Source organism: Typopeltis vanoorti, chromosome 19 (assembly GCF_054136105.1).
Source record: "Typopeltis vanoorti isolate ZY-2024b chromosome 19, IOZ_Tvanoo_1.0, whole genome shotgun sequence".
NCBI classification, from domain to species: domain Eukaryota; kingdom Metazoa; phylum Arthropoda; class Arachnida; order Uropygi; family Thelyphonidae; genus Typopeltis; species Typopeltis vanoorti.
This window is the reverse complement of record NC_143567.1, coordinates 81,422,393-81,447,421: the sequence shown is the minus strand read 5'-3', so window position 1 is coordinate 81,447,421 and position 25,029 is coordinate 81,422,393. Positions and strand designations below refer to the sequence as shown.

The window sequence follows — 25,029 nt, the reverse complement described above, 5'->3', positions numbered from 1 at the left end:
ACTTTTTAACTTTTCACTTGTGGATGCATGTAATGGTTCAATAACATGTTTTAATAATCATATATGTGCAAAACTGACAAAGCATTTAGTTATGTCAGATAATCAAATGAAAGTTATTCTAAAAAGATCGACTTAAGTGGACATGTGAACTTGACATGTCCACTTAAGTCAATCTAATTAAAAGATTTTTTCCATTTCGGCGAGAAGATTTTCACATTTACGGATAACTATAGCATTAACTAGTGTAGGACTTTTCACTTCGCTTAGAATTTTATTTTTGTTTCTAACAAGTGTAACAAAGTAATGCAAGGTACATTTAGCCTGCAGCCTATCAGTTTGCTCAACACACAATTAAATACACAAATTTAATAATTTTAATCTTAGCATGTAATATTTACATGTCTTCTTTTCAGAGGAAGCAATAGCACCCTTACTTTGAATTTTATCTGACCTTAACAGCAATAAAATAAAATTGCTATACATGATATTGTTACTTGCTACTTCTGTGGTGTTTTAATATAAAAATGCTTAAAAATGAATTCACAAACACTGTGCATTCACTGATTCATAGCAGCATCATGTTAAAACTACTGCACGAGCAAATTCTGCATCATATAAATGTATGAGTAGATAGCCATAAAACTACTAAAATAAAATATTAAATAAATATTCCTTTTCACTATTAAATTATAACCTACCCAAATCTTGATGCTGGGTCCCGTAGCAACACAAAGCCAGTATCGATTTGGGCTGAAGCATAATGCATTAATGATATCAGTGTGATCTAATGTATACAGATGCTTTCCTTCATTCAGATCCCATAACATAGCTTTACAATCCTGAAATATAAATACATTATGTATTCAAACAAAGCAAATTCAAAATCAGTCTATAAAAATATAATTTCACTACTAAATAACATGGTCAATCTAAATTAAAAGATTTTTTCCATTGTGGGGATAAGATTTTCATATTTATGGATAGCTGTAACATTAACAAGCATAAAAGTAACATAAATAAAAAAAAAGTTTAAATAATCCTTTAGATTTAGTACAGTTAGTTTACAAAGACAACACATATGCTTACTATTTCATATAGACATCATGGTCATAATATAAAGAAAAATTAAAAAACATTACCTCTAATACATTAATGCCATGAGTAGTAATGGTTAAGAAGAAAGAAGGAACATGTAGATATGATATTTAGACTTGAGATCATAGTTAGGGAAAATTGTATAAGGGAAGACTATTCCAAAAACACAGAGGTAGAAGGTATGCAAATGGATAAGAACTTGGTTAGTACATCTGGAGCTAGACAGTGAGTAGATGCTGACCAGTATGCTGTGCAATGTTGAAGGAAAGTAAAAGAATAGACCAATTCAGTGGGAAGGGTGTTAATGCTCTTCAGACTTGTTCTAGAACAGTAACTATCAGTATTATTTATGCTTCACAGATCACTGAATTTATCTTGCACTTTATTCCTTGCCACACACCCACTGAGGCATACCGATGAACATTTTCAATTGGCATGTGTGTGCATGCATGCATGCATATTGCAAGATCATATTTGATTTATTATAGCAAATTTTTCTTTCCAGTGTGTTGTAGTAATATTAACATCCTGTTTTAATCTAAACATTCTTATTTTTTGTGTTCATGGATGTTAATATATATAAATTTCCAAAGATGTGGGGAGAGAGTACACATGTACTTCTCTCACACACTCCTGTACACCCCTTGAGGGTATATATCAAGAATTTGATGAACTGCACAGCTCCCTCCTACTCCCTGGGCAGCTGAACCCTACTAATGTCCTAGTTTCTTCAAACTTCCGATCGAGTCCAACCATCATGCTGTCATTACTGCTTTCCAGCATTGGGTTTGAAATGACAGTTCCTTCATCTTGACCAACTTCTCCAATACCTTGATATGGGGTATGGGGGGATAATAAGGCGACTCCTGACGGTCAACTCATTTGGAAGAAAACTGTCTATAGGAAGTTGGTGATAATGTAAACTTTAAATGTTATACAATTGCAGTGTTCTGTACAGTGCCTTCTACATTTCAAATTTCCAATAGTTTTTCTACCTTGAGTATTGAAGTGTACTCCTAATTGCATTTCTTGTGTATATTTTCTGTTCTCCATTTAATAATTAAGCTCATTTAATCATTTCCGATAATACAGCAGTAACTTCAGCTTCCCTTGTCACAAACGACAGTTGTTTATATATAAGAAACACTGCAACACTTGACAGTTTATGCAAAATTATAATTTGCTTGTAATATTTAATCCAAATACATTTATCTTATAACTTGGCTACTGAAGTCTTAGTAAGACTTTAGTAGCTAAAATATTAAAATAACATTTCAAAATGGCATGCTAATAACATAAAAAAATGAAACATATTTAACTAACTGCGTTTATAAAATGCCTTATTACTAATTTCTAACTTTAATGAGATTACTAAGGAAGCTCAGAAATTAAGAATACTACAGAATTAGATGATAAAGATGACATAACTAAAGATAAGAATATGCTAGATGTCTGGAATAATTTGAAAAATTATTAAATGGTGAACAGAAAATATACATGAGAAATGCAATTAGGAGTACACTTCAATACTCAAAGTAGAAAAGCTATTAGAAATCTGAAATGTAGAATGCACTATAGAACACTGCAATTGTATAATAACGTTGAAGATTTGTGAGTTGCAGAAATTAGTTGATAGGCAGAAAAGGGGTGATATGATTGAGACATTCAAATTACTGAGGGATTTTTACAAGATTAATTCAGAGGAAATTTTTCAAAACAGGTCTGGCGGTGGGAGAACTAGGGGCCATCCATGGAAACTGAGCAAAAGTGTAGTTAGCAAAGGTGTTAGAACTAGGTTTTTTACTTGGCGAGTGGTGAATGATTGGAACAAGCTGCCAGAGTCTGTTGTGAGTGCCATGACTGTGAATGAGTTCAAAGCAAAGTATGATAGATACTGTGCGAATACTGAATAGTTCCCGACTTGATGTTTACGGCCTCCCTTGATGAGTCTAAGGACTCCTTGAAGTTGCCTGCAACAGTAATAATATCACATATATTCAATCTTCAGCTTCCAAGATCTAAGGGAAAAAATAAGTTCACATATATAAAATTTAGTCTTCGTGTGAATTTTTCTTGCCTGCTGCCAAACAAACCTTTCCTATTCTGAAGTGACCATATTGCATGAGATTAGCTATGTTCACACATTCCTAAATGTAACATGTCAAGTTAGTTTTTAATACTTTCATTCAGCTCATATAAATTTACCCTGTTGATTCCAATCATCAGCTTGCTGTATTTCCACATTTAATTTGCCATACAGTATACAGGGTGTTCGGGATAAATTTGACAGTTTCGTAAGGAAAAAGAAAATCTTCTTTGTATCTATTAAATTTAATGAATTGACAAAAAAACATTACAGGCAGAGTTAATTACAATACTATCAACAAGATTTACTCAAAATAACCACCATTGGCATCGATCACAGCTTCAATTCTGCTTCGGAACCTCGAACAAGCTGATGCTACAGTCTCCCTGGGAAGGGCCGCAAAAACTGTTTTAATTTTATCCATTAACTGGGCTTTTGTATTACTGGAAGTGCGATTGGTGTCTTTTTCAACTGCGCCCCATACAAAATAATCCATGGGGTTAAGGTCTGGGGAGTTTGGAGGCCAAACATTTGGACTGGTGAAGTCATAGAAATTTTCAGACAACCATTTTTGACTTTTCCCAGAGGTGTGGCAAGGGGCCGAATCCTGCTGCCATACATACGGCCTACCATTGGCTACCCTTGTTATCCAGGGCTTGACTACAGTTAGCAACTCCACGAACAAAGCCCGAATTCCAATGCCAGGGTTCTTCAACACCTGTTCCTGCAGATTTGCGAGGAATTCTGCTGTACGAACGCAATCAGATCATCTGCTAGGGATCTTTCTTCTTGCTACATCCTTGTAGTCACCATTGCAAGTCTCTAGTTCATGCCTGATTGTTTTTACTGTATTCAGGGAGCATTGGGCAGCAGTCGTAATATCCTTATTTTGATGGCGGGCACGAATCATCATGATACAAGTTATTCTCTTCCATGATTCAGGTGGGTTCCAGCTATCCATCCTTTCTGACATCTTGTATATGAATGAAGAAGGGTCCAAACTTTTAAATGAAGAGAAGTGTGTGTTAATACATGTAACTTACGGAAAAATATAATTAATTATAAATATGTCAAATTTATCCCGAACACCCTGTATTTGTCTAAAATGGTTTTGCTATTTAGACATAATAGCTTTTTATTGCCAATTTTCATAACAAATTTGTTCTAAAGGGTGTCCCAAAATTCACACAAGATTTAAATTTAGCACCATTTGTGCAGTAAAGTGTTGCCAATGAGAAAAAAAGACAGCGTGACAGCTGACAGTTCAGGGTTATTAAAAATGGAGCGCTACACAAAAGAACAACGCGTTTTCATTTCGCAATTTTCGTACAAAATATGGTTGAAATAATGATTTAACTTCAACTGTGAAAAGATTAATTTAAAAATTCAAGGAAACTGGATCAATTAGTGAGCTTATACACTCTGGCCTTCCTTCAACAAGTCGTTCAACAGAAAACATCGAAGCAGTTCGTGAGAGTGTTGCTGAGAGTCCAGGAACATCAATTCGGCACTGTGGTCTTGAATTGGGCATTTCGAGAAACTCTCCACAGAGTATTCTCACGAAAGATTTGCATCTTTATAATTACAAAGTTCAAATGACTCAAGAACTGAAGCCTACTGACCACACACAGCGAAGAGAGTTCGTTGAATGGATTATGGAACAACAACAAGTGGATGCTTATTTTTCGAACAAAATCAACTTCAGCGATGAGGCTCATTTTCATCTTGATGGCTTCGTTAATCGACAAAATTGTTGCATTTGGGGTTCAGAAAATCGAGTGATTGTTGAGAAACAAATGCATCCACAACGTGTCACCGTTTGGTGCGGATTTTGGGCTGGAGGCAATTGAGGAAATTGAGTGCTGTATCAACGAAATTCAGCCACATTTATGCAAAACAGTCATGGAAAATTTTGACAAAAGAGTGCGTATGTGCCAGCAAAGCCTTGGAGGCCATTTACCCAATATGCTATTCCATGCATAACCCTATACTGTATACTTTATGAATCAATAAGAAATTACAATTTTTAATCAAAAACCTGTGTTTTCTATCAAAATTACTTCTTGCATGAATTTTGGGACACCCTGTAGTAGTTATTCGATTTAAAGAATATGACTTGTAAAAATTTATTTAAAAAAGCATATCTACATAAGTACAGAGCTGAGATCACCATCTCCCATTCTGATATCAGGTTCAATGCTACTTTCTTTTATAATATGATTTCAAAGAATAACAGTGAAGATAGGATGCAACCTCAAACTGCACGATTTTACATCATCTTCCTGTAAACCTTCTTCAATTCTAATTTCTGGCTTAAATGTAGACTGCATTGCTCTGCATACTGTCTCCATTTACGCAATTATAATTGTAGTGTTTTTATGAAACAGCTTTTCTTTTGGCACCTCGTCACATGGCATTTCAGATCCACTTTTTTCACTTTTCTATCATGCGTGAAGATAGAAAAGTTAAAAAGGAAGGTGGAGTGTTATTGATGATAAAAAAGAGTTGTGTCCATATGAGGTAGAGATGCAAGAGAGAAATAGTAGCAGTGGTTTTCAGGCAGTATGGTGTGAGATAGAGGTGAATATAATCTGATATAACCACAAGAAAGAACATACCAGTAGCAGAGTTATGAAGGTAACTTATGTTCTTATATCTTTGTGGTTATATCAGTTTGTTTTAATATCATTTTTGATCTAGGTGTTATCAGAACTTTCCACCCTTCCCTCCCCCCTCGTACAAGCTACCAGCATATACAGTGAAAGTTTTTTCAGAAGCCAGAAAAAATATTTCTGGCTTCTGAATCTTTCCTTCAATCGTTTTCCGAGTGAAAACGGTTGAAGACAATCGTTTTCACTCGGAAAATCATGTGCACTGTGTTTTGGGACAGACAAGGAATTTTGCTCATAGACTTCTTGTGGCTCACAATCAATGTGAATATGTACTGCCAAACCCTTAAGAAACTGTGCCATGCAATCCAGAATAAACTATGTGGCATGCTTACCAGGGGCGTTGTTTTGATTCATGATAATGCCTGTCCACACATGGTCAGCGTAACACAACAACTTCTCGCCACCTTCGGTTGGGAACAATTCCATCATTCCCCATATAATCCTGACATTACGGCAAGCGACTTTTACCTTCAAACATCTGAAATCTCTCCTTGGTGACCGACAGTTTCAAGACAACAACAAGGTCAAAGAAGCAGTCAATACATGGTTTGCGTCAAAGGCGGCAACCTTCTATGGCGAAGGTATGCAACTCTTGGTGCCCTGTTATGAGTGCCTGAACAATGGTGGAAATTATATAGAAAAATAGTGAAAGATGTCTACTTTAATTTCCAATAGTTTTTTTTTGTAAGTATATTTTTTTCTCTGACATCCCATCAGAACTTGCTTTCTGGACGTCCTTGTATTTAGGTTTCCTCTTTAAAAAAATCAATTTTAAACATATTTAATGCAGTGCATAGATCTTTGTCATCCTAAATATGTTTGGCATTGTTTAATTTCTTGTTATTTAATTCACAGTCATCCTTTTTTGGCTGGGTTGGGAATGACGACTTACTGGGAAAGACCCGAATTTGAATCCTGTCTGGGTATAAAGTACCTTTATTAGAGCTTTTCAACTGATGATGAGTTATAAGTCTCATGTGGCAGGGTTTTCCCACCTTATTGAATGAAACCTGCATATGGTGTTGTACTGAGATTACGTGCAGTTGTGACATAAGTTGAGTAGATAGCTGTACATCTTTTAGAACTGTATTTTTTCTCCTTTCATAGTATTCATTAGATTAATATGAAGCCATCTTATATGGCTGTGGTGACTACACTGTGGTCATGGCCTAACACATTAAAGAAAAGATGATTATGATGATTCCAGTCATGGAGGTTGTTGAAGAAGCTTAGAAATGAAGGAAAGAGTGCTGTAAAAGGAGGTAGAGATGATAAAGGTTACATGAAAACAGGAGAAAAAGATATCCTTGAAGTATGGAGTAATTACTTTGAAAAATTGCTAAATGAAACAAGCAGTGATAGCACAGTGGTTAAAAACACTCAACAGGCATGCAGTCAGGAATACATATCCATACTTAAAGTAGAAAAAGCCATCAAAAGCCTGAGATGTGGAAAGGAAGCAGGAGTAGATGATATTCGACCAGAAATGCTGAAGTATGGTGGTATAAAAGTCTTGCAGTGGCTGAACTGCATAGTTCAGAAAGCCTGGACAGAGGGACGAATTCATTCCCGATGATCAGAGTAGAGCTCTAACAGTACTCATATATATAAAAAGGGAAATAACACTGAATGTGAGAATTACAGATGTATTTCCCTACTGAATATTCCTGGCAAGATCAATGCAAGCATACATGAGAAACAGTTGAGAAGAATTGTGGAAGAAAAGCTTGGTGAAGAACAAGCTGGATTCAGGCCAAATAGAGGCTGTCAGGATCAGATCTTCATTTTACGACTAATAGTTGAGAAAGCATGGGAATATAACAAAGATCTGTATGCAAGTTTTGTCGATCTGGAAAAGGCATATGACAAGGTGCCAAGAGAGAAGCTATTCAATATGCTGCAGTTATATGGTGTCAATGGGGCATTACATCAAGCACTACTTAGTCTGTATTTGAGTTGTAAGTCAGCAGTTAGAATTGAAGGAGGTGTAGGAAGGTGGTTTAATGTTATATCTGGTGTGAGACAAGGATGTACATTATCCCCTCTGTTATTCATTATCTATATGAATCACGTTATGAAGGAAAGTGGTATTAAACATGATATCAGAATTGGAGATATTGATGTCAGCTCTTTGCTTTATGCAGACGATGTTATACTTCTAAATAAATCCGCTACAAGTTTGCAAGAGTCCCTGACTAAATTGAATAACTGTTGTAATAGATATGGTATGAAGGTGAGCATTAAAAAGACAAAGACAATGAAAATAGGTAGAATTGTTGAAAATGTCAACTGTGTTGTGAATGGGGAACCCGTGGAACAAGTAAAACATTTCAGCTACTTAGGCACAATTTTTAGTGAAGATGGTAAATTAAATATGGAAATAGACAACAGAATCAACAAAGCTGGTATGGTAGAAAGTCAACTGAATAAATTCATATGGAATAAGAGAGAAATTAGTCAGAACACTAAATTAGCTGTATACAAGACAGTGTTCAAACTAGTTTCAACTTATAGATCTGAGAGCTGGGTCAGAAGTAAAACACTTGACCAAAGACTAGAGACCGCAGATATGAAAGTCCTGAGAAAGATTAGAGGCGTGAACAGATGGCATCAATGGCAATATCATATTAAAAACGAGGATATTTGGAAAGAACTTGACATTGTTGGCATCCAAGAATGCATTAGCAGAGCTAATCTCAGGTGGTCATGGTCACTTAAACAGAATGGACGAAGAAAGATTAGCAAAACAAGTGTTCTCTGCCAGGTTGGCAGGAAAATGACCCAGAGGAGGACCAACATATAGGTAGATTGATATGGTACAATGTGCCTTAGACGATAGAAATAAAAGATCTGATAATGATAATATTGGAGTCTTGGTGACAGACTGATTTGGAGGAAAATTGTAGATAGGAAGTTAGTAATGATGTAAATTTTTCATGTAGTTACTATCATATCCTGTACACCCCTTTAGGGTACATGTCAAGAATTTTATGATGATGATGGGTTTGTTAATATTTTTATTTTGCTACTTAAGGAAATAAGAGAAATCTTTCTCATTTTTTCCTGTTAATAAATGTTCCTTATAAAAAGAAGTTATTAAATTTAAGGAACAAAGAATTTTGTTTTTGCATTTTTATGTGGTTATGTTAGTATTAGCATGAATGTTTGTAAATCTTTTATAAAATTGATTTTCAATGAATTCTTTCTTTTTTTTGGGTTTCATTAACAATGATAATAATCAACTTACCTTTCCTCCAGATGCACACAGTGATCCATCAGGTGACACAGTTACCGTATTTAAATAACCTGTATGACCAATGTGGTTAGTCTTTAGTCTACAATTTGTAAGATTCCACACCTAAAAAGTAAAAACAGTTAATATAAACAGCACTAAAAATAAGTTTTATAACTGACATGAAAGGATACCTTCATTTTTACTTTCATGCCAACAATGACAGTAATTGAAAAAGCATTTTATTTATCACTGAAAACACTGATATTAGTTTTTAAATTAATGAAAACTTTAGAAAAGTTACATTCTGAAAAGTTTTAATTTTGCACTTTTCAAGATGAAATATTATTGACTTACAATTTAAATATAGGCTACATATTGCTCTGTATAATATTCCATTTACCCAATGCAATTGTAACATTTAGAAAGGCAACTTGTCATAAGCCTTTTCCATACTAGGTCATTGTTATATTTCCTGATTTCTAAACTATATGTTGTAAAGTGAAAATTTGATCTTAATCTCTTTTTGGCCTGAAATCAGCCTGTTCTTCTCCAAGTTTCAATTCTACAAATTTTCTCAGCCTCTTCTCAAGTATACTTGCATAAATCTTACCTTGAGCACTTATGAACATATTCGTTTTTAATTCTCACATTTAGCTTTATTTCTCTTTTTACAGATCATGAGATCTACTCAATCTGATATTCTGACCAGTACCCCAGAAGTGCATTGTATCAAAACTTACATATCACCAATATTTAAGCATTTCTGTTTAATCACCTAATTCAGCTGCATTTCCACAAGCAAGTTTTTGATGGCTTTTTCTACCATATGTACTCTTCTGCATTATTCTTGAATATTTTTTATTACTGCTCTGTCACTGCTAGTCTTGTTTTCCTCTAGATATCTAGGATATCATTATCTTCAGTTTCATTATCACCTTTATAATCTTTAATTACATTTACATCCAGAACATTTCAAAATTTTCCTGATATTTATCTCCTATATAAGTAGTATGTGGCCTCTCTCTCAATGAGACTCCCTGGAGGTCTCTCTTGATAATATTCTCAAGCTTTCTGTAGCTTTTGTTTAGTTACCTTTACACATTGCTTAGCTCAATTGCATTTTTCTCTGTATTCTTTTTGGGCATCTGCCGACTTATTTGCTAAGAGCTTTCTTCTTTTCCAGTGCTGCTTCTTGAACTTCTTATATTCACCATGTGTATTGCTTGATATAATGCCCCAATGACATCATATAACTGCAGCGTATTGAATAACTTCTCTCTTGGCACATTGTCATATGCCTTTTCCAGAACAACAAAACTTACATAGAGATCTTTGTTATATTCCCATGCTTTCTCAACTATTTGTTGTAAAGTGAAGATCTGATCCCGACAGCCTCTATTTGGCCTGAATGCATCTTGTTCTCCACCAAGCTTTTCTTCCACAATTCTTCTCAACCGTTTCTCAAGTATACTTGCATAGATCTTGCCAGGAACACTCAGTAGGGAAATACCTCTGTAATTCTCACATTCAGTTTTATTTCCCTTTTTATATATGGGTACTATGAGAGCTCTACTCCAATCATCGGGAATTCGTTACTCTGTCCAAGCTTTCTGAACTATGCAGTGCAGCCACTGTAAGACTCTTATACCACCATACTTCAGCATTTCTGGTCGAATATCATCTACTCCTACTGCCTTCCCACATTTCAAGCCTTTGATGGCTTTTTCTACTTCAAGTATGGATATGTATTCCTGAATGCATGCATGGTCAGTGTTTTTTACCACTGTGCTGTCATCACTGCTTGTTTCATTTAGCAGTTTTTCAAAGTAATTACTCCATACTTCAAGGATATCATTTTCTTCCGTTTTCATGTCACCTTTATCATCTCTAACTCCTTTTACAGCACTCTTTCCTCCATTCTAAGCTTCTTCAACAACCTCCAGAATATTTTGCCACCTTCTTGATATTTATTTTCTATATTCTTGCCAAAGTCCTCCCATGACTTTTGTTTAGCTAGTTCTACAGTGTTTAGCATTCTTGCATTTGTCTCTGTATTCTCTAAGAGCACAAGCTGACTTATTTGACAAGAACTTTTGATATGCTTTCTTCTTTTCCTTCACTGCCTCTTTAACTTCCTGTGGCCACCAGGGAGTTCTGATTTTTTTATCCTTGCAGACAACCTCACCACATGCCTCTCTGGCAAAATCAATCAATATTTTCTTCAGATTTTAGCACTCATCTCCAAGGTTTGATTCCTGTTCTCAAACTCTTTCATTTTTTCTTCAATAATCTTTGTGTATTTTAGTCTACAGTCCACATCTGAGAGCTGCTCAACTTTTATTCGCTTTAAAACTTTCTTAGATGTTATTCTTTTCAATATGAAATTCAATTTTATCCTGCTCAAGACTAAATAGTGATCACTTCCAATTTCAAATCCTCTGTAGACTGGTGTCCTGCACCAGGGAGAAAACATCACTATCACCAATAACATAGTCAATGAGACGTTTCTTATTCCTAGCCTCTTCTCTCCATGTGAATTTGTGAACATTTTTATGTTGGAACATGGTGTTAGTAATAACTAGTGCATGTCCTGAGCAGAAATCCAACAGATATTTGCCATTATTATTAGCTTTGCTCTTTCCTCCAAATGCTCCTGAAATATTTTTGTATGTCTCACAATCATTTCCTACTCTGCTATTTAGATCCCCAACAAGGACCAACTTTTCCTTTTTCATTGTGTTAGTTGCTTTTTCTAAAGCCTCAAAAAATTCCTCCACTTCTATCTTTAGTAGAACTTTTGTTCCAGCAGCTGACTTTTCGCCCTGGTTCCCTGGCGAAAACAACAGGGGCCTTGTTTAACCGGGCATTGTCTAGTTCCCCATTCTCATATTTGCCCACATTACTCTACTGAGACTGACTGCCATTCAAGAAGATTATCCTCGTATTTTGTGTTGAATACTATGGATAATCCTTTTCCTTGATTGTCATTGCCTGAATGTAACATTTTGTATTTATTGCTCAGAAAGATCTCACCAATTTTTGTCTTTGTTTCAGTCAACCCTATTATGTCGATCTGGTACTTATCTAATCCCTCAGCTAGCTCCATTTCTTTGCCATTCAGGCTTCTTACGTTGATAGTACCAATCTTTAACTCTGGTTATGTTGAGTTGGTTCTTTTTTTTTTTTTGAGATTTGTTCCAGCAGCTGACTTTTCGCCCTGGTTCCCTGGCGAAAACAACAGGGGCCTTGTTTAACCGGGCAACGCCCCAGCTGGGGCATTGCCCGGTTAAAATTTTGTCATGTTGTACCATCATTTTTTATTTTGGTTTAACCAATAAGAATACAATTTGGTCGGCTAAATCCCAAATTGCCAGCCCATCCTCATTCGTTCAGTATCCAAGTAGATACACTGAACAGGGTGCACCATGAGAAGGTGAAGATTGGACATTAGGTCAGAAGCCCTGGTCGGTTCTCCCATTCCTTTAAAGGCTATGTGGAGGTCTCCTCTCAGTTATACAGCTTTGACCCTTAAGCAAACTGGACTTATGAATTGATTATGCTATCACAACCACATGCTAAGAAAAGTAAATTAAACAATTCAACCTTAATTTAATTTTTTAAAAAAAATTATGAAATTATAAAAGAATTACACTAATATACTTGTCAAAATCATTTATACAAACCTTCACATATTTATCCCATCCACAAGACACAATAATTGGATTACTGTTATTGGGAGAAAACCGAACACAGGAAACCCAGTCAGTATGACCTTCTTCCTAATAAGAATAACATCACATTAATAATAAAAAAATTTATTCTACTTATTTTATATAATAATACACAGTGTAATTTCAATATAGCCAACCTACTGTAGAAAACTTGTACAGGACTTTTCCGTAGTTTGCTAACAAAAGTGACAGTTTGTTACAGCAGTGCTTGGTACAGCGAGTTGGTTATATAATGATGACATGAAGAATGAAATTCTGAAAATAGTTAGTAGATAAGCATTACAGCACACCAATATATAAGTATGGTATTTTCTATATAAACCTATTACAGAATTCCACTTTGTCTTCCATGATTTTTTTCTAATCTCTCTATATATTTTTTGTATTTCTTTTTACATAATTCTAAAACCCATTTCTAGAGACCAAATAAGCTAGGAAGTGGTCTCATACCAGTCATAAAAGTAGCAATAATAGACAAAGAGCACTGTACATTCTTAAACTGATCGAAATGAAAATTTTATTGCTGCATTATAGTATCAAAAATTATCCCCACACTAATCATGTGCAAAGAGATCATGTGGTAGCATTTAACAGGATAAAAGGCAAAAGATTGTACTAAGCAAATTGTATTTAAAGGGGGTTCTTTTCGTGAAGGAATAAAGTTGAAAACTTCAATGTCTTGTCATGTCTCAAAGACATCTAGATGATTTCAAGCAGGAAAGAATTCTTGAACAGCTTAAAGAAGGCCACAGGATCACTGATATTGCTAGTTTGGAATCTCACATAGCATTGTATCCAGGCTCTGGACAGTGTTTCAAACCACTGAAATGTGTTCTAGACATTTGCTAAAACCCTTCCGCTATCACAGAGGCATGAAGACATTTTTAGTTATAAAAGCTAAATGTAATTGCCATAATACGGCAGGTCAGCTCGATCCAAGCACAGGTACACAGATATCGTGACAAACTGTGGCAAGACACCTGCAACAAATAAGCCTATATCCCAGAAGGCCTGCTGTCTGCATCCCTTTATTCATATCTAATTGTAGAACATGTTTTCAGGGTGTTGTGTACATAAAAATTGGACAAGACACCAAGGAGCTAATGAGTTGTTTTAGTCTTTCCTCCAATGCTAGGCAACGCTTGATCTGATGTGAAAGTGGTACCACTTACAGATATGGTAGTGCTGGGGGTCATGCGTTACGTCTTATGGATGCACTGAGCTACAAGTGCTGGAAAAAGGGACTATGTTTGGCAAACGGTATTGCAACGAAGTTTTTCAACATCATATTTAAATGTTCTGGTGCTGTAAGAGAAGAATTCATTTCATGGATGACAATGACAAACTACATTGTACATGAGCAATGGACACTTTGGGAGACTGAGGATATTAATTGAATCGAGCGATCAGTACTCTCCCTAAATCTGAGCTCCATAGAACCTGTTTGGGAATAGGGAGATGCAATGCAACCTGAAATTTCCCTCCAGAAAACAAACATGACCTTATCCTAGCTCTGAAGGAGTAGGCCAGTTTGCCTCAAGAATTTCTCAGTCACCAGCACGGTACAACACTGTGAGAGCTGCATCTCAGTTGGGGGCGGGGGGTAGTATAGAATATGCTTCTCTACATAGTTTTCTGTAAGCAATGTATAATAATCCCTTAATTACATCCTTAGGAAATTTGTAACGTTTGCCAAAAATGTGTTGTAATTAAATTTGCATGAAATTTATAACATTTTTGTGTATAGTTCGCCCACCGTTTGTAGGTCACTGCTTCGCGTCTTTCCAAGAATAGTCGATTTATGCTGAAGGGGAGAAAGAAATGAAGGACATCCGAATTGGTCGCCAACACGCGAAATCACGTGCTTTATAGGTAAAATTTTCCAACTGTTATACAAGCAACATAGTTAACTACAATAATCATAAAAGAGAAGTAATTTTCCGACCGGTAATAATAAACAACTCATCCCACAATACGGACTGATTACCCTATTATCGGAATGGATTCTCCTTTTTCTGGGATGCGCAGAAGTGTCGAAAGATCTCTAATCGGTGGGTGAACTATAACATAATTTATTAGTATGCCGGTGATAAATTTATGTCCACATTTGGCTGTAGTCATGAATTACCTGTGTTCATATATAGCTATTAAAGTCCGCACGGTTAGCCTAGTGGCTTTGCACTTTGCAACCATATGCCTGGGGAAGGAGTGTCCTAGGTTCGATTCCCGTCCACGACGTGAGGAGCTTAAGGATCTTCCTCAGCCATAGCCAAGTTAGCCAGTCTTGGGAGTGGGCAGCAGGGTTTTTTCCGCCAGTTTATCTGGGGTTTTTCATCCCGCAAGCAGGCAAACTGGCCCCGTGAACACACAGGTTACAGTCATAAATACTTACGGCAAGGAAGGCAACGGGAATGGTAGCATTTAGCTACCCTCCCACGGCCGTATGGCAGATGGGAACCAGAAGATATATAGTTAAAATGTAGTTTGTCCTTAGCTTTCGACACCAGTCTTAGTAACCTTAATCAATTAATAAAGTCTTAAATCAATACATTTTTGACTTTCTTCAGGAGAAAAGATGAAACCTTCAACAATACTTACAATAAAAACTATTTCACTATTTTACTTAATTTTTTTTAACATGAACTTGAGCAACATGGCTTTGTAGAACATGCACTGAACTAAACCATCTTCTGAAAGAAAATTAAAGTTCTAGACCAGAAGAGTTGAGACATTAAATTACCTTACTTTTAATGAGCCTAATGGACTGCATCAAAATTTTTATCTTTATCATTCATTATTTCAATTTTACCCCCCCCCACCTATATTTACATTACACTATGTGGACTTCTGTATTAACTAATCAATGTTGCCCCATGAATCAGTATTTGAAATGGATTCATTTCAAATTATGAAATGAATCCAGTCATTTCATAATTTGGTTTCTCTGTGTATTCTATACCTACTTTATACTTTTAATGTACATGTAAAAATATTTGAAGATGTTAGGCTCAATCTTATTTGGAAGATGAAAACCTAGAAGAAAATCAAATTCTGCAGCTGAAACTAATTAATTTCCAGGAAGGAGGAGGGAAAAAAAAAAATAGCAGTTGAGTAATCGCATATCAGATAATTATTACATAAATCTATAGTCTATTCTCCATCCATGCCTATTTAATTCTTTTGTATAGCTACATATATTCACTGTCTATGGCAAAATTGGAAGGCTAGTTCCCACATCTTCAATTCAAAAATAATGAACCTATATATTGGTTTTTACTTCATTAACTTCTGAAAGAGCCTGGCAGTGATGCATAAATTTCTGCTATGTACTCCATGCATTTCCTGATCTCACCCTCTCCAATTAGATAATTATCAACAAATTACAGCTAAAAGCAATTCTTGCAATCATGATGCAATTATCCCACTCAGTGCATCTTCTTCAAATATTGTCAGTTCTCTTGGCATCCACTAAAAATCTGGGTTAAGTCACAATGCGAGCCATAATTGGATATTCAAAAGGATTTAAAAACTTTTATGCTGGCTTACCAATCACAAAGTACTATAGTCATCTAATAGACCACAGATGTGTTCAATTTCAGAGGAATTTCAAGTTCTAGGCAATTCACTAATTACATATTAGAGTGCATCAGTAATACATGACAAACAATAAAGAGGTTCTCTTTATTGTAATCAGTATGTAAAAATATGTAATTAAATCTGTACTGTAGTATAAAAAACTAATACAAATATCATTGACAACACAAGAAAGCGAACTTCATAATTATATCATAATACATAATTTAAAATATTTCGATGTGATGAGTCTACATTAATATGTACAAAATGATGAAAAAACATTTATTTAGTGTCTTTAGAATATAAAGTATATGTTTTGGGAAAATGAAACACCATTTTAATGTTCACTATTAATGGTTCAAATTTTACACATTCCATCAACCGGAATGAAACACCTCTTGACATTATTCCATTGCAACTAAATCAGTGATAATCTACAAAACTGGCAATTGTAATGATCAGCATGTCCCAGCAAGTTAAAAATACAAAAAAAGTATTTACAACATAAAACATGCCATGGAAGTGAAATTACACCAAACAACATTCTGATTTTTTTTTTTCTTGTCAACTAAAAATTGTTACTTTTGTCAATGATTCTTGACTTGATAAGAATTCAAGCTTCCTACAGCTTGTCAGTTATTATATTCCTTCCAAGACACTATAAAAAAAAATCTTACTAATTTCACAAGGCAATCAACATGCCTATCTGGTTCATATTAACCACAACATTGTGATGTGTTTAGCCCTCTAAAGAATGCAGAAAACAGACTAGGCATTTAATTTAATGTCCAATCCCCACTTTCTTGTGGTACACCCCCCATTAATAGGCATCTATCTGGATGATACAAACAAAGATAGACTAACAATTTGGTATTTTTATCCAACTAAATTCTATTCTTATTTGCTTAAACCAAAATAAAATGATGGCACAACAAGATGGAATTTCATGCCAGCTGAACATCACCTGGTTAAGAAATGCTTTTTTTTTTTTTTTTTTTTAATATCAGGGAACTAGAACAAACAGCAACCAAAAATTCAGCTACTGGATCAACAACAGCAGGCGGTTCATTTTAACCATCACATTGCAACGTGTGTATGGGGAGGAAACCTTAACAGAGATGACTTGGATAATACTAGATCACTATAATAGGTGCTACTGAAACAAAAAAGCCAAAACAGATAGCATTCTCCTAATTAGCAAGTTCAGACAATAAAGATCAGGAAAAGAAGAAGTAGACACATTATTCAACATTACATACAAAGGTAATCTTGAATGGCATGGAATATCAAGTACAGTGATGTGGACAAATTTTAGAATGAAGAAATGGACTAAACACTTATTTAAGCAAAGAAATGATGTAATGAGTAAATTTGGAGACGAGCAAAGCTATTCATAATGGTAAGCACCAGCTGGATTTCTGCAATAATGATAACTAACATTATGTTCCAACATAATGTTGGAATGCACAAATACACACGAAGAAAAGATGCAAGAAATGAGAAAGGGCTCACTGACTATATTATTATTGATAGTGACATCTTTATGCCAGTTCAAGACAAGATTGTACACAGGATTTTAAATAGGAGCCAAATAAAACTGAATATCATATTGAAAAGAAAAGTCTGTAAGAAAGTTTTGAAAATAATCAAATTTGCAAAGCTTTCATACATACATACACTCAAATACAAAGATATTATTCATGAAAAAATGAGTTTGAAAAGAAGAACTGAGTGATGGAGAATAATTGGCAAACTCTAAAGAGCCATAGGAATTTGTGAGATTGTCTGCAAGGTCAGAAAATTCAGAAGTCCATGGTGGACTTTGGATGTTGAAGAGACAGTCAAGTTCTAGATGAGTAGAATGATTACTCTGAAAGATTACTATATGAAACAAGGACTGATAGCACAGTGGAAGAAATCATCCAAGAAGAAGAATGCAATCACATCAATACTTGAGGTAGAAAAAACCATAACCCAAAATGTGAAAAGAGAGATAGAGTAGATGACATTCAACCAAAAATGCTCAAATATCGAAGTTTTACAGTGGCTACACTGTATAATTCAGAAGGTGTAATCAGAGGGTCGAAATCCTTACATTGGAGTATAGCTCTCATAGTAGCCATCTATAACAAGGGAAATAAAACTGATAGATGTAAAAATTTCTCTACTGAGAGTATGCAAGCAAACTTGAGAAAAGCAAAGAAATTCCCAGGAGGAGAAACTTGGAGAACAAAGTGGGTTAAGGACAAACAGAGGTTGCAAGAATCAGATTTTTACTTTAAGACAAAGGTGAGAAAGCACAGGAATAGAACAAGAATTCGTATCCATTTTGCAGATCTGGAAAAAGGAATATGACAAGGTGCCAAAAAAGCTTTTTGAAAAATTAGTTATATGGTGTGAATGCTATTATATGGAGCAATATATAGTATATATTTAAATTGTACGTTAGCTGTTAGTACTGAAGAAGAACAAGAAAATGGTTTCATGTTAAATCATTTTCCTTCATAATGTGCACCCTTAAAAGGTTTACATTATGAAATAAAGTGGCATTAGGCCTAGTGTCAAAATTGGAGATACCGAACTTGCTTTTTACTTTATGCATATGTTATACTCTTAAATAAATCCATGATAACTAATATTTAAGGAATTGACAGCGTATACTAGAAATATAGATTAAATAAACTTTAATATATACTTTCCGATATTTCGTGCGAACGTCACGTTGCCATCTTCTTGGGAACTTACTACAAAGACACGTGCACACAAGTACTAATAACAGCAAATGAGACTGAAGCTAGGAAGCTAGCATTTTCCTAAAGTCCTGATGGGCTTTAGGAAAACCCCCTGGCGGGCTATATTGGTAGTTCTTGGCCTTTGGGCTGAAGTTCTTCTGATAAAAGTTTCCCAAATTTGGGGCAGTTTCATGCATCCAAATTTGTTGAGATTTGGCATGTTCCTAAGGGCCGAGGCTGATTCCATGAATAATCTTTCATACTTGAACTTGCTGCGGTGTATTACTGTGGCTTTCTTCCATCTTATTCTGTGGCGAGTATCCAGAGCGTGGTCTGCAAGCCCAGAGTGGCTGTACTGGTGAAATCGGATGTAATCCTTGTGTTCTGAGATTCTGATATTTGCTGTCCTGCCTGTTTGGCCAAAGTAGGACAGTTTACAGCTGCAAGGCACCTGGTATACACCAGGTAGGTCTAGGGGAAGTGGTTGGTCTTTGGTGGAGCGGATAAGGGATGCCAGTTTTCTATGTGGTCTGTAACAAGTGGTCAAGTCATGTTTTTTTAAGATTTTATTGATTTTTTCCGAGGTGCCTCTGATGTAGGGAATAGTGATGGATTTAGAGTAATCTTTTTTGTGAAGGGGAGGGGTGGGTGGGTTGTGGATAACTGGGTTAAGTATTTTTTGGATTTTTTGGAGGGGGTAGCCGTTGGCTGAGAAAGTGTCACGGATGTGATTTAGTTCAGTGGTTAGGGCTTGATCATTAGAACAGATTATTTTTGCCCTGTTGAATAATGTTTTAATAACTCCATATTGTTGTGAGGGGGGGGGGATTGTTGGTGAATGTATCTGCCTGTATGGGTGGGTTTTCTATAAACTGAGAAAACCAAGGTTCCATCAGGTTGGCGGGTGACTAGTGTGTCTAGGAAGGGGAGGTTATTGTTTTCCTCTTTTTCCAGGGTGAATTTGATTTTAGGGTGTTGGTTGTTCAAGTGTGTTAGGAAGGAGAGGAGTGAATCCGGGCCATGTGGCCAAATAGCAAAAACATCATCAACGTAGCGAAGCCATATGGTAGGTTTTTGTGGGGCTGAGTTTAAGGCTTTCTCTTCAAACATCTCCATGAAGAAGTTGGCCAAGGGTGGGGAAAGTGGTGAACCCATGGCTGTCCCCTCTATCTGTTTGTAGAATTTTTCCTGCCAAACGAAATAGCCTGAGTTCATTGTAAACTGAAATAGGGCTGAGATATCGGGAGGAAATTTAGCTTGGATTAGCTCTAAGGTTTCTTTGAGGGGGACATTCGTGAATAGGGAGGAGACATCAAAACTGACCATTATGTCATTATGTTGGAGTGTAAGGTTTTCTATACTGGCTTTGAAGTGGACTGAGTTTTTTATGTGTGATGGTGTATTGCCAGTATAGTGTGAGAGCGCTTTGGCTAAATGCTTGGCTAGTTTGTAAGTGGGGGAATCAATGCCATCCACTATGGGACGTAATGGCACATTTTCTTTGTGTATTTTTGGGAGCCCATATATGCGGGGGGGGGGGGTCTAGAGTTATAGGGTTTTAGTCTGTTGGTAATCTCCACAGGCCAAGAAGTGACCTTCTTAAGGAGCCTATGGAGTTTACTAATTTGTGAGTTGGTGGGATTGTAATCAATGGGGAGGTAAGTGGAACGATCTAATAATAAAGCCTTGAGCTTACCTGTGTAATCTTTAAGATTGAGTACCACAGTGGCGTTTCCACCAAAGACCAACCACTTCCCCTAGACCTACCTGGTGTATACCAGGTGCCTTGCAGCTGTAAACTGTCCTACTTTGGCCAAACAGGCAGGACAGCAAATATCAGAATCTCAGAACACAAGGATTACATCCGATTTCACCAGTACAGCCACTCTGGGCTTGCAGACCACGCTCTGGATACTCGCCACAGAATAAGATGGAAGAAAGCCACAGTAATACACCGCAGCAAGTTCAAGTATGAAAGACTATTCATGGAATCAGCCTCGGCCCTTAGGAACATGCCAAACCTCAACAAATTTGGATGCATGAAACTGCCCCAAATTTGGGAAACTTTTATCAGAAGAACTTCAGCCCAAAGGCCAAGAATTACCAATATAGCCCGCCAGGGGGCACCATCAGGACTTCAGGAAAACGCTAGCTTCCTAGTTTCAGTCTCATTTGCTGTTATTAGTACTTGTGTGCATGTGTCTTTGTAGTAAGTTCCCAAGAAGATGGCAACGTGACGTTCGCCGAAATATCGGAAAGTATATATTAAAGTTTATTTAATCTATATTTCTAGTATACGCTGTCAATTCCTTAAATATTAGTTATCATGTTTAACCAGCGTATAAGCCTCTCAACAAGAATAAATAAATCCAGTATGAAAATCAGCAATAAAAAACAAGTTATGAAAATATGCAAGAACACTGAAGACATCAACTGCATGCTGAATGGAGAACCTATAAAATAAGCAAAATATTTTCACTATTTAAGCAAGATTTTTAATGAAGATGGCTAATATAGAAAAACAGAATTGGCAAAGCTGGAATGATAGGTCAAATTAACAAATTCATAATTCATATGGAAAATTAGTCAAGAAACTAAACTAGTTATATACAAGAGAGTGTTCAACCCAATTTTATCTTAAGGATCTGAGAGCTGGGTTCTAAGAAAAAGCAGGGAGGTGAACAGATGGCACCAACGCCAGAATCATCAAAAATGAAGGAACTAGAAAGAAAAAATGTTTGCATTCAGGACTATGTGAACTGAACTCAACTAATCTCAGGTGGTAACAAACAGAATGTTAAAGGAAAGATTGGCAAAATGGGATTTTATGAAAGGATGGCAGGTAAAATACTCAGAGGAATATCTAATAAATCTCACAAACTATTTTTTTTTAAAAACATAAATATTAATTTCTTATCAGGCACATTGTAAGTGCTGATTATATGTGTAAAGAGGTAATTATAAAAATTCATAATTTAAATTATTATTTTTATTTGTAAAAATAATTTACAATTAAGAATGTGCTTCCTGTAATTAAATTTCCTGAGATAAGAATATTTATACTCAGTGAAATAGTGAGGATGAATGGAAAAATATATGCTAAGTAAGGAAACTGCATTATCCCATGGAAGTTAAGTGTTATATTTTGAGAAGAGGCCTGGATAAAGAATTGACTAATGGAAGTATTTTATCATTATTATTATGTGACAACTCCAGGGAGTGTGCCAACAGCAAACGGTTGATCCCTTCCAACTACTAACCATGCTCAAATTTGCTTAACTTTTTGAGTGAGCTATTAGTAGCAGAGGCTCTACCAATCAACACCTTTTAGCAATTTGTTGTGGGAGAGAGAGAGAGAAAAAAAACAAAAAAACCCCACCTTCAGCCTGGCACCTTTAGAAGATTTCAAGGTATAGTTTTTATTTAGAAAGCCTTGAATACAGATGCTTTTTATAGTTATTAATTTTATTTTATTTACTATGTATATAGTTAGCCTATTTAAATATATAATTTGTATAGTCTGAAGTCAGTCATTTTTTTTGTTTCTAAAAGAAATAGTTAAGTCATTGCACCAATCAGATGAACTCTTGTAAATATACTTAAAACTCTATGTGAAAACAGTAGGTGCATCTGTAAGAATTGCACCAAGTGTGCACAACACATAAACACAATTTAAACAGTATAGTCACTTAAACAGAATGTTAGAAAGGTTAGTTTTTTTTTTTCCTTTTGTCAGGATAGCAGGTAAAATACTCAGAGGATTGAAAATATAGGAAGTTGAAAGTTTATTTTTCACTTGGTCAGACTATAATAAATTTAGTTTAAACCTTTATCCAAGTGTGTTCAAACAAAGTTTGCACCTGAAAGTATCTTCAGGACTGGGGTAAAGTGTTACAACACCGGGCAACTCCTTGCAAAGGTGTTGTACTACCTTAACATCACTCCTATCTCAGTATCTCCCATAATGCAAAACACATCTCCTTGCAGATATGTATAATGTTATGCATTAAGGGAAGGGCCACTACCCAGACTAGTTTCGACCTTTATTGAGGTCTCTTCAGTGGGAGCCAGGCCCAAGTGGAGATACCAGGAAGAAGTATTAGCAAGGTCATCTCCTCCTATAGGAGCTGCCAAATGGTGTGCCACCTTTTTGTTAAATTACTCTGGATTTAGAGAAAGATGTTGAAAGTTTATTTTTCACTTGGTCAGACTATAATAAATTTAGGAGATGACCTTGCTAATGCTTCTGCTGGTATCTCCACGTGGGCCTGGCTCCCACTGAAGAGACTTCAATAAAGGTCGAAACTAGTCTGGGTAGTGGCCCTTCCCTTAATGCATAACATTATACATATCCACAAGGAGATGTGTTTTGCATTATGGGAGATACTGAGATAGGAGTGTTGGTAGCTTGCTCCACCTTTGCAAGGAGTTGCCCAGTGTTGTACCACTTTACCCCAGTCCTGAAGATACTTTCAGGTGCAAACTTTGTTTGCACACACTTGGATAAAGGATTAAACTAAATTTATTATAGTCTGACCAAGTGAAAAATAAACTTTCAACATCTTTCTCTAAATCCAGAGTAATTTAATAAAAAGGTGGCACACCATTTGGCAGCTCCTATAGGAGGAGATGACATTGCTAATGCTTCTGCCTTGGTATCTCCACTTGGGCCTGGCTCCAACCGAAGAGACCTCAATAAAGGTCGAAACTAGTCTGGGTAGTGGCCCTTCCCTTAATGTATAACATTATACATATCTGCAAGGAGATGTGTTTTGCATTATGGGAGATACTGAGATAGGAGTGTTGGTAGCTTGCTCCACCTTTGCAAGGAGTTGCCCAGTGTTGTACCACTTTACCCCAGTCCTGAAGATACTTTCAGGTGCAAACTTTGTTTGCACACACTTGGATAAAGGATTAAACTAAATTTATTATAATGAAAATATAGGAGTTTTGACAAATACAGATTAATTTGAAGAAAAAACTGTTGGTAAGGATATTAAATTTTCATGTAGTATCATCATAATATCATGCACATCCCTGAAGGTATATACAGTAGAATCCACTTATTGTAATTGTGGATAATATTATCAATCAACAATTGTTATCAAAATCAGTCAGGCCCAAAACACACCATTTAAAATTAATTAAAAATAATCTCTCTATTATAATCAATGTTCTGGTTATTGTTATCAAAATCCTTGAATAACCGTTTACATCTCGGAATGAAGAACTTTAAGGGTTAATTCAGGAGAAAATTTGACAAAGAATATTTGTTGAAATCTGACTTTTGTGTTGATCTTTTAATCTTATATCTTCCAGGAAAATGCAGGTGGGTTATCATTTTATCTTAATATTATTATAACCTTAATCTGCCTTAAATCTTCCAAGCAAATGCAGGTGGGCACAAATAGTTCTAATTGTAATTTTTTGAGTTCATTTTTGTGCTCTTTCAGTAAGTGAATTTGACTAAGTGCTTGTTAAAACAGTCATTAGCATTAAAGCAGAAGCAAGTAAAAAATGTAAAGATTTATCTTTTAAAGAAAAGCAAAGACTTTTTAGAGTGCTATAAGTTGCCCAAAATGAGTCAGTGTAGTGCAGCTGTACATTTAAAAACCACTCTCGTGTAAGATCTTAAAAAAACAGATCAAACATTGAACTTCAGCTCTTACCAATGAGAACACGGATCAGAAGAGGGTCCGATCTGGTAAGGATACTCAAGTACAGATATACCATATCAGCATTAAAAATTTGGTTTGGTAATGTCCGTGAAAAGAATGCTTCGATGCACCAAAAAGCAGAACTTGCAAAAACAATGAGCAAAGAAAATTTCACTGCAATTGATGGATGATTTAACAGGTGGAAAAAGTGAGAGAATATTGTGCACAAGTGTATTCACAGCAAA

At 35.7% G+C, this 25,029-nt stretch overlaps 1 protein-coding gene across 1 annotated transcript in view; it reads right to left on the bottom strand.

Annotated features, from left to right (window-relative positions):
• Nucleotides 1-25,029, bottom strand: part of LOC150096289 (small ribosomal subunit protein RACK1-like) — a 68,218-nt gene that overhangs the window by 5,740 nt on the left and 37,449 nt on the right. The window contains exons 4-6 of the mRNA XM_090408819.1: nt 12,772-12,867; nt 9,101-9,211; nt 699-839 (exon numbers count right to left, since the gene is read on the bottom strand). Coding sequence (XP_090264945.1) covers nt 699-839; nt 9,101-9,211; nt 12,772-12,867 — 348 coding nt within the window. The remainder of the gene's footprint in view (nt 1-698; nt 840-9,100; nt 9,212-12,771; nt 12,868-25,029) is intronic.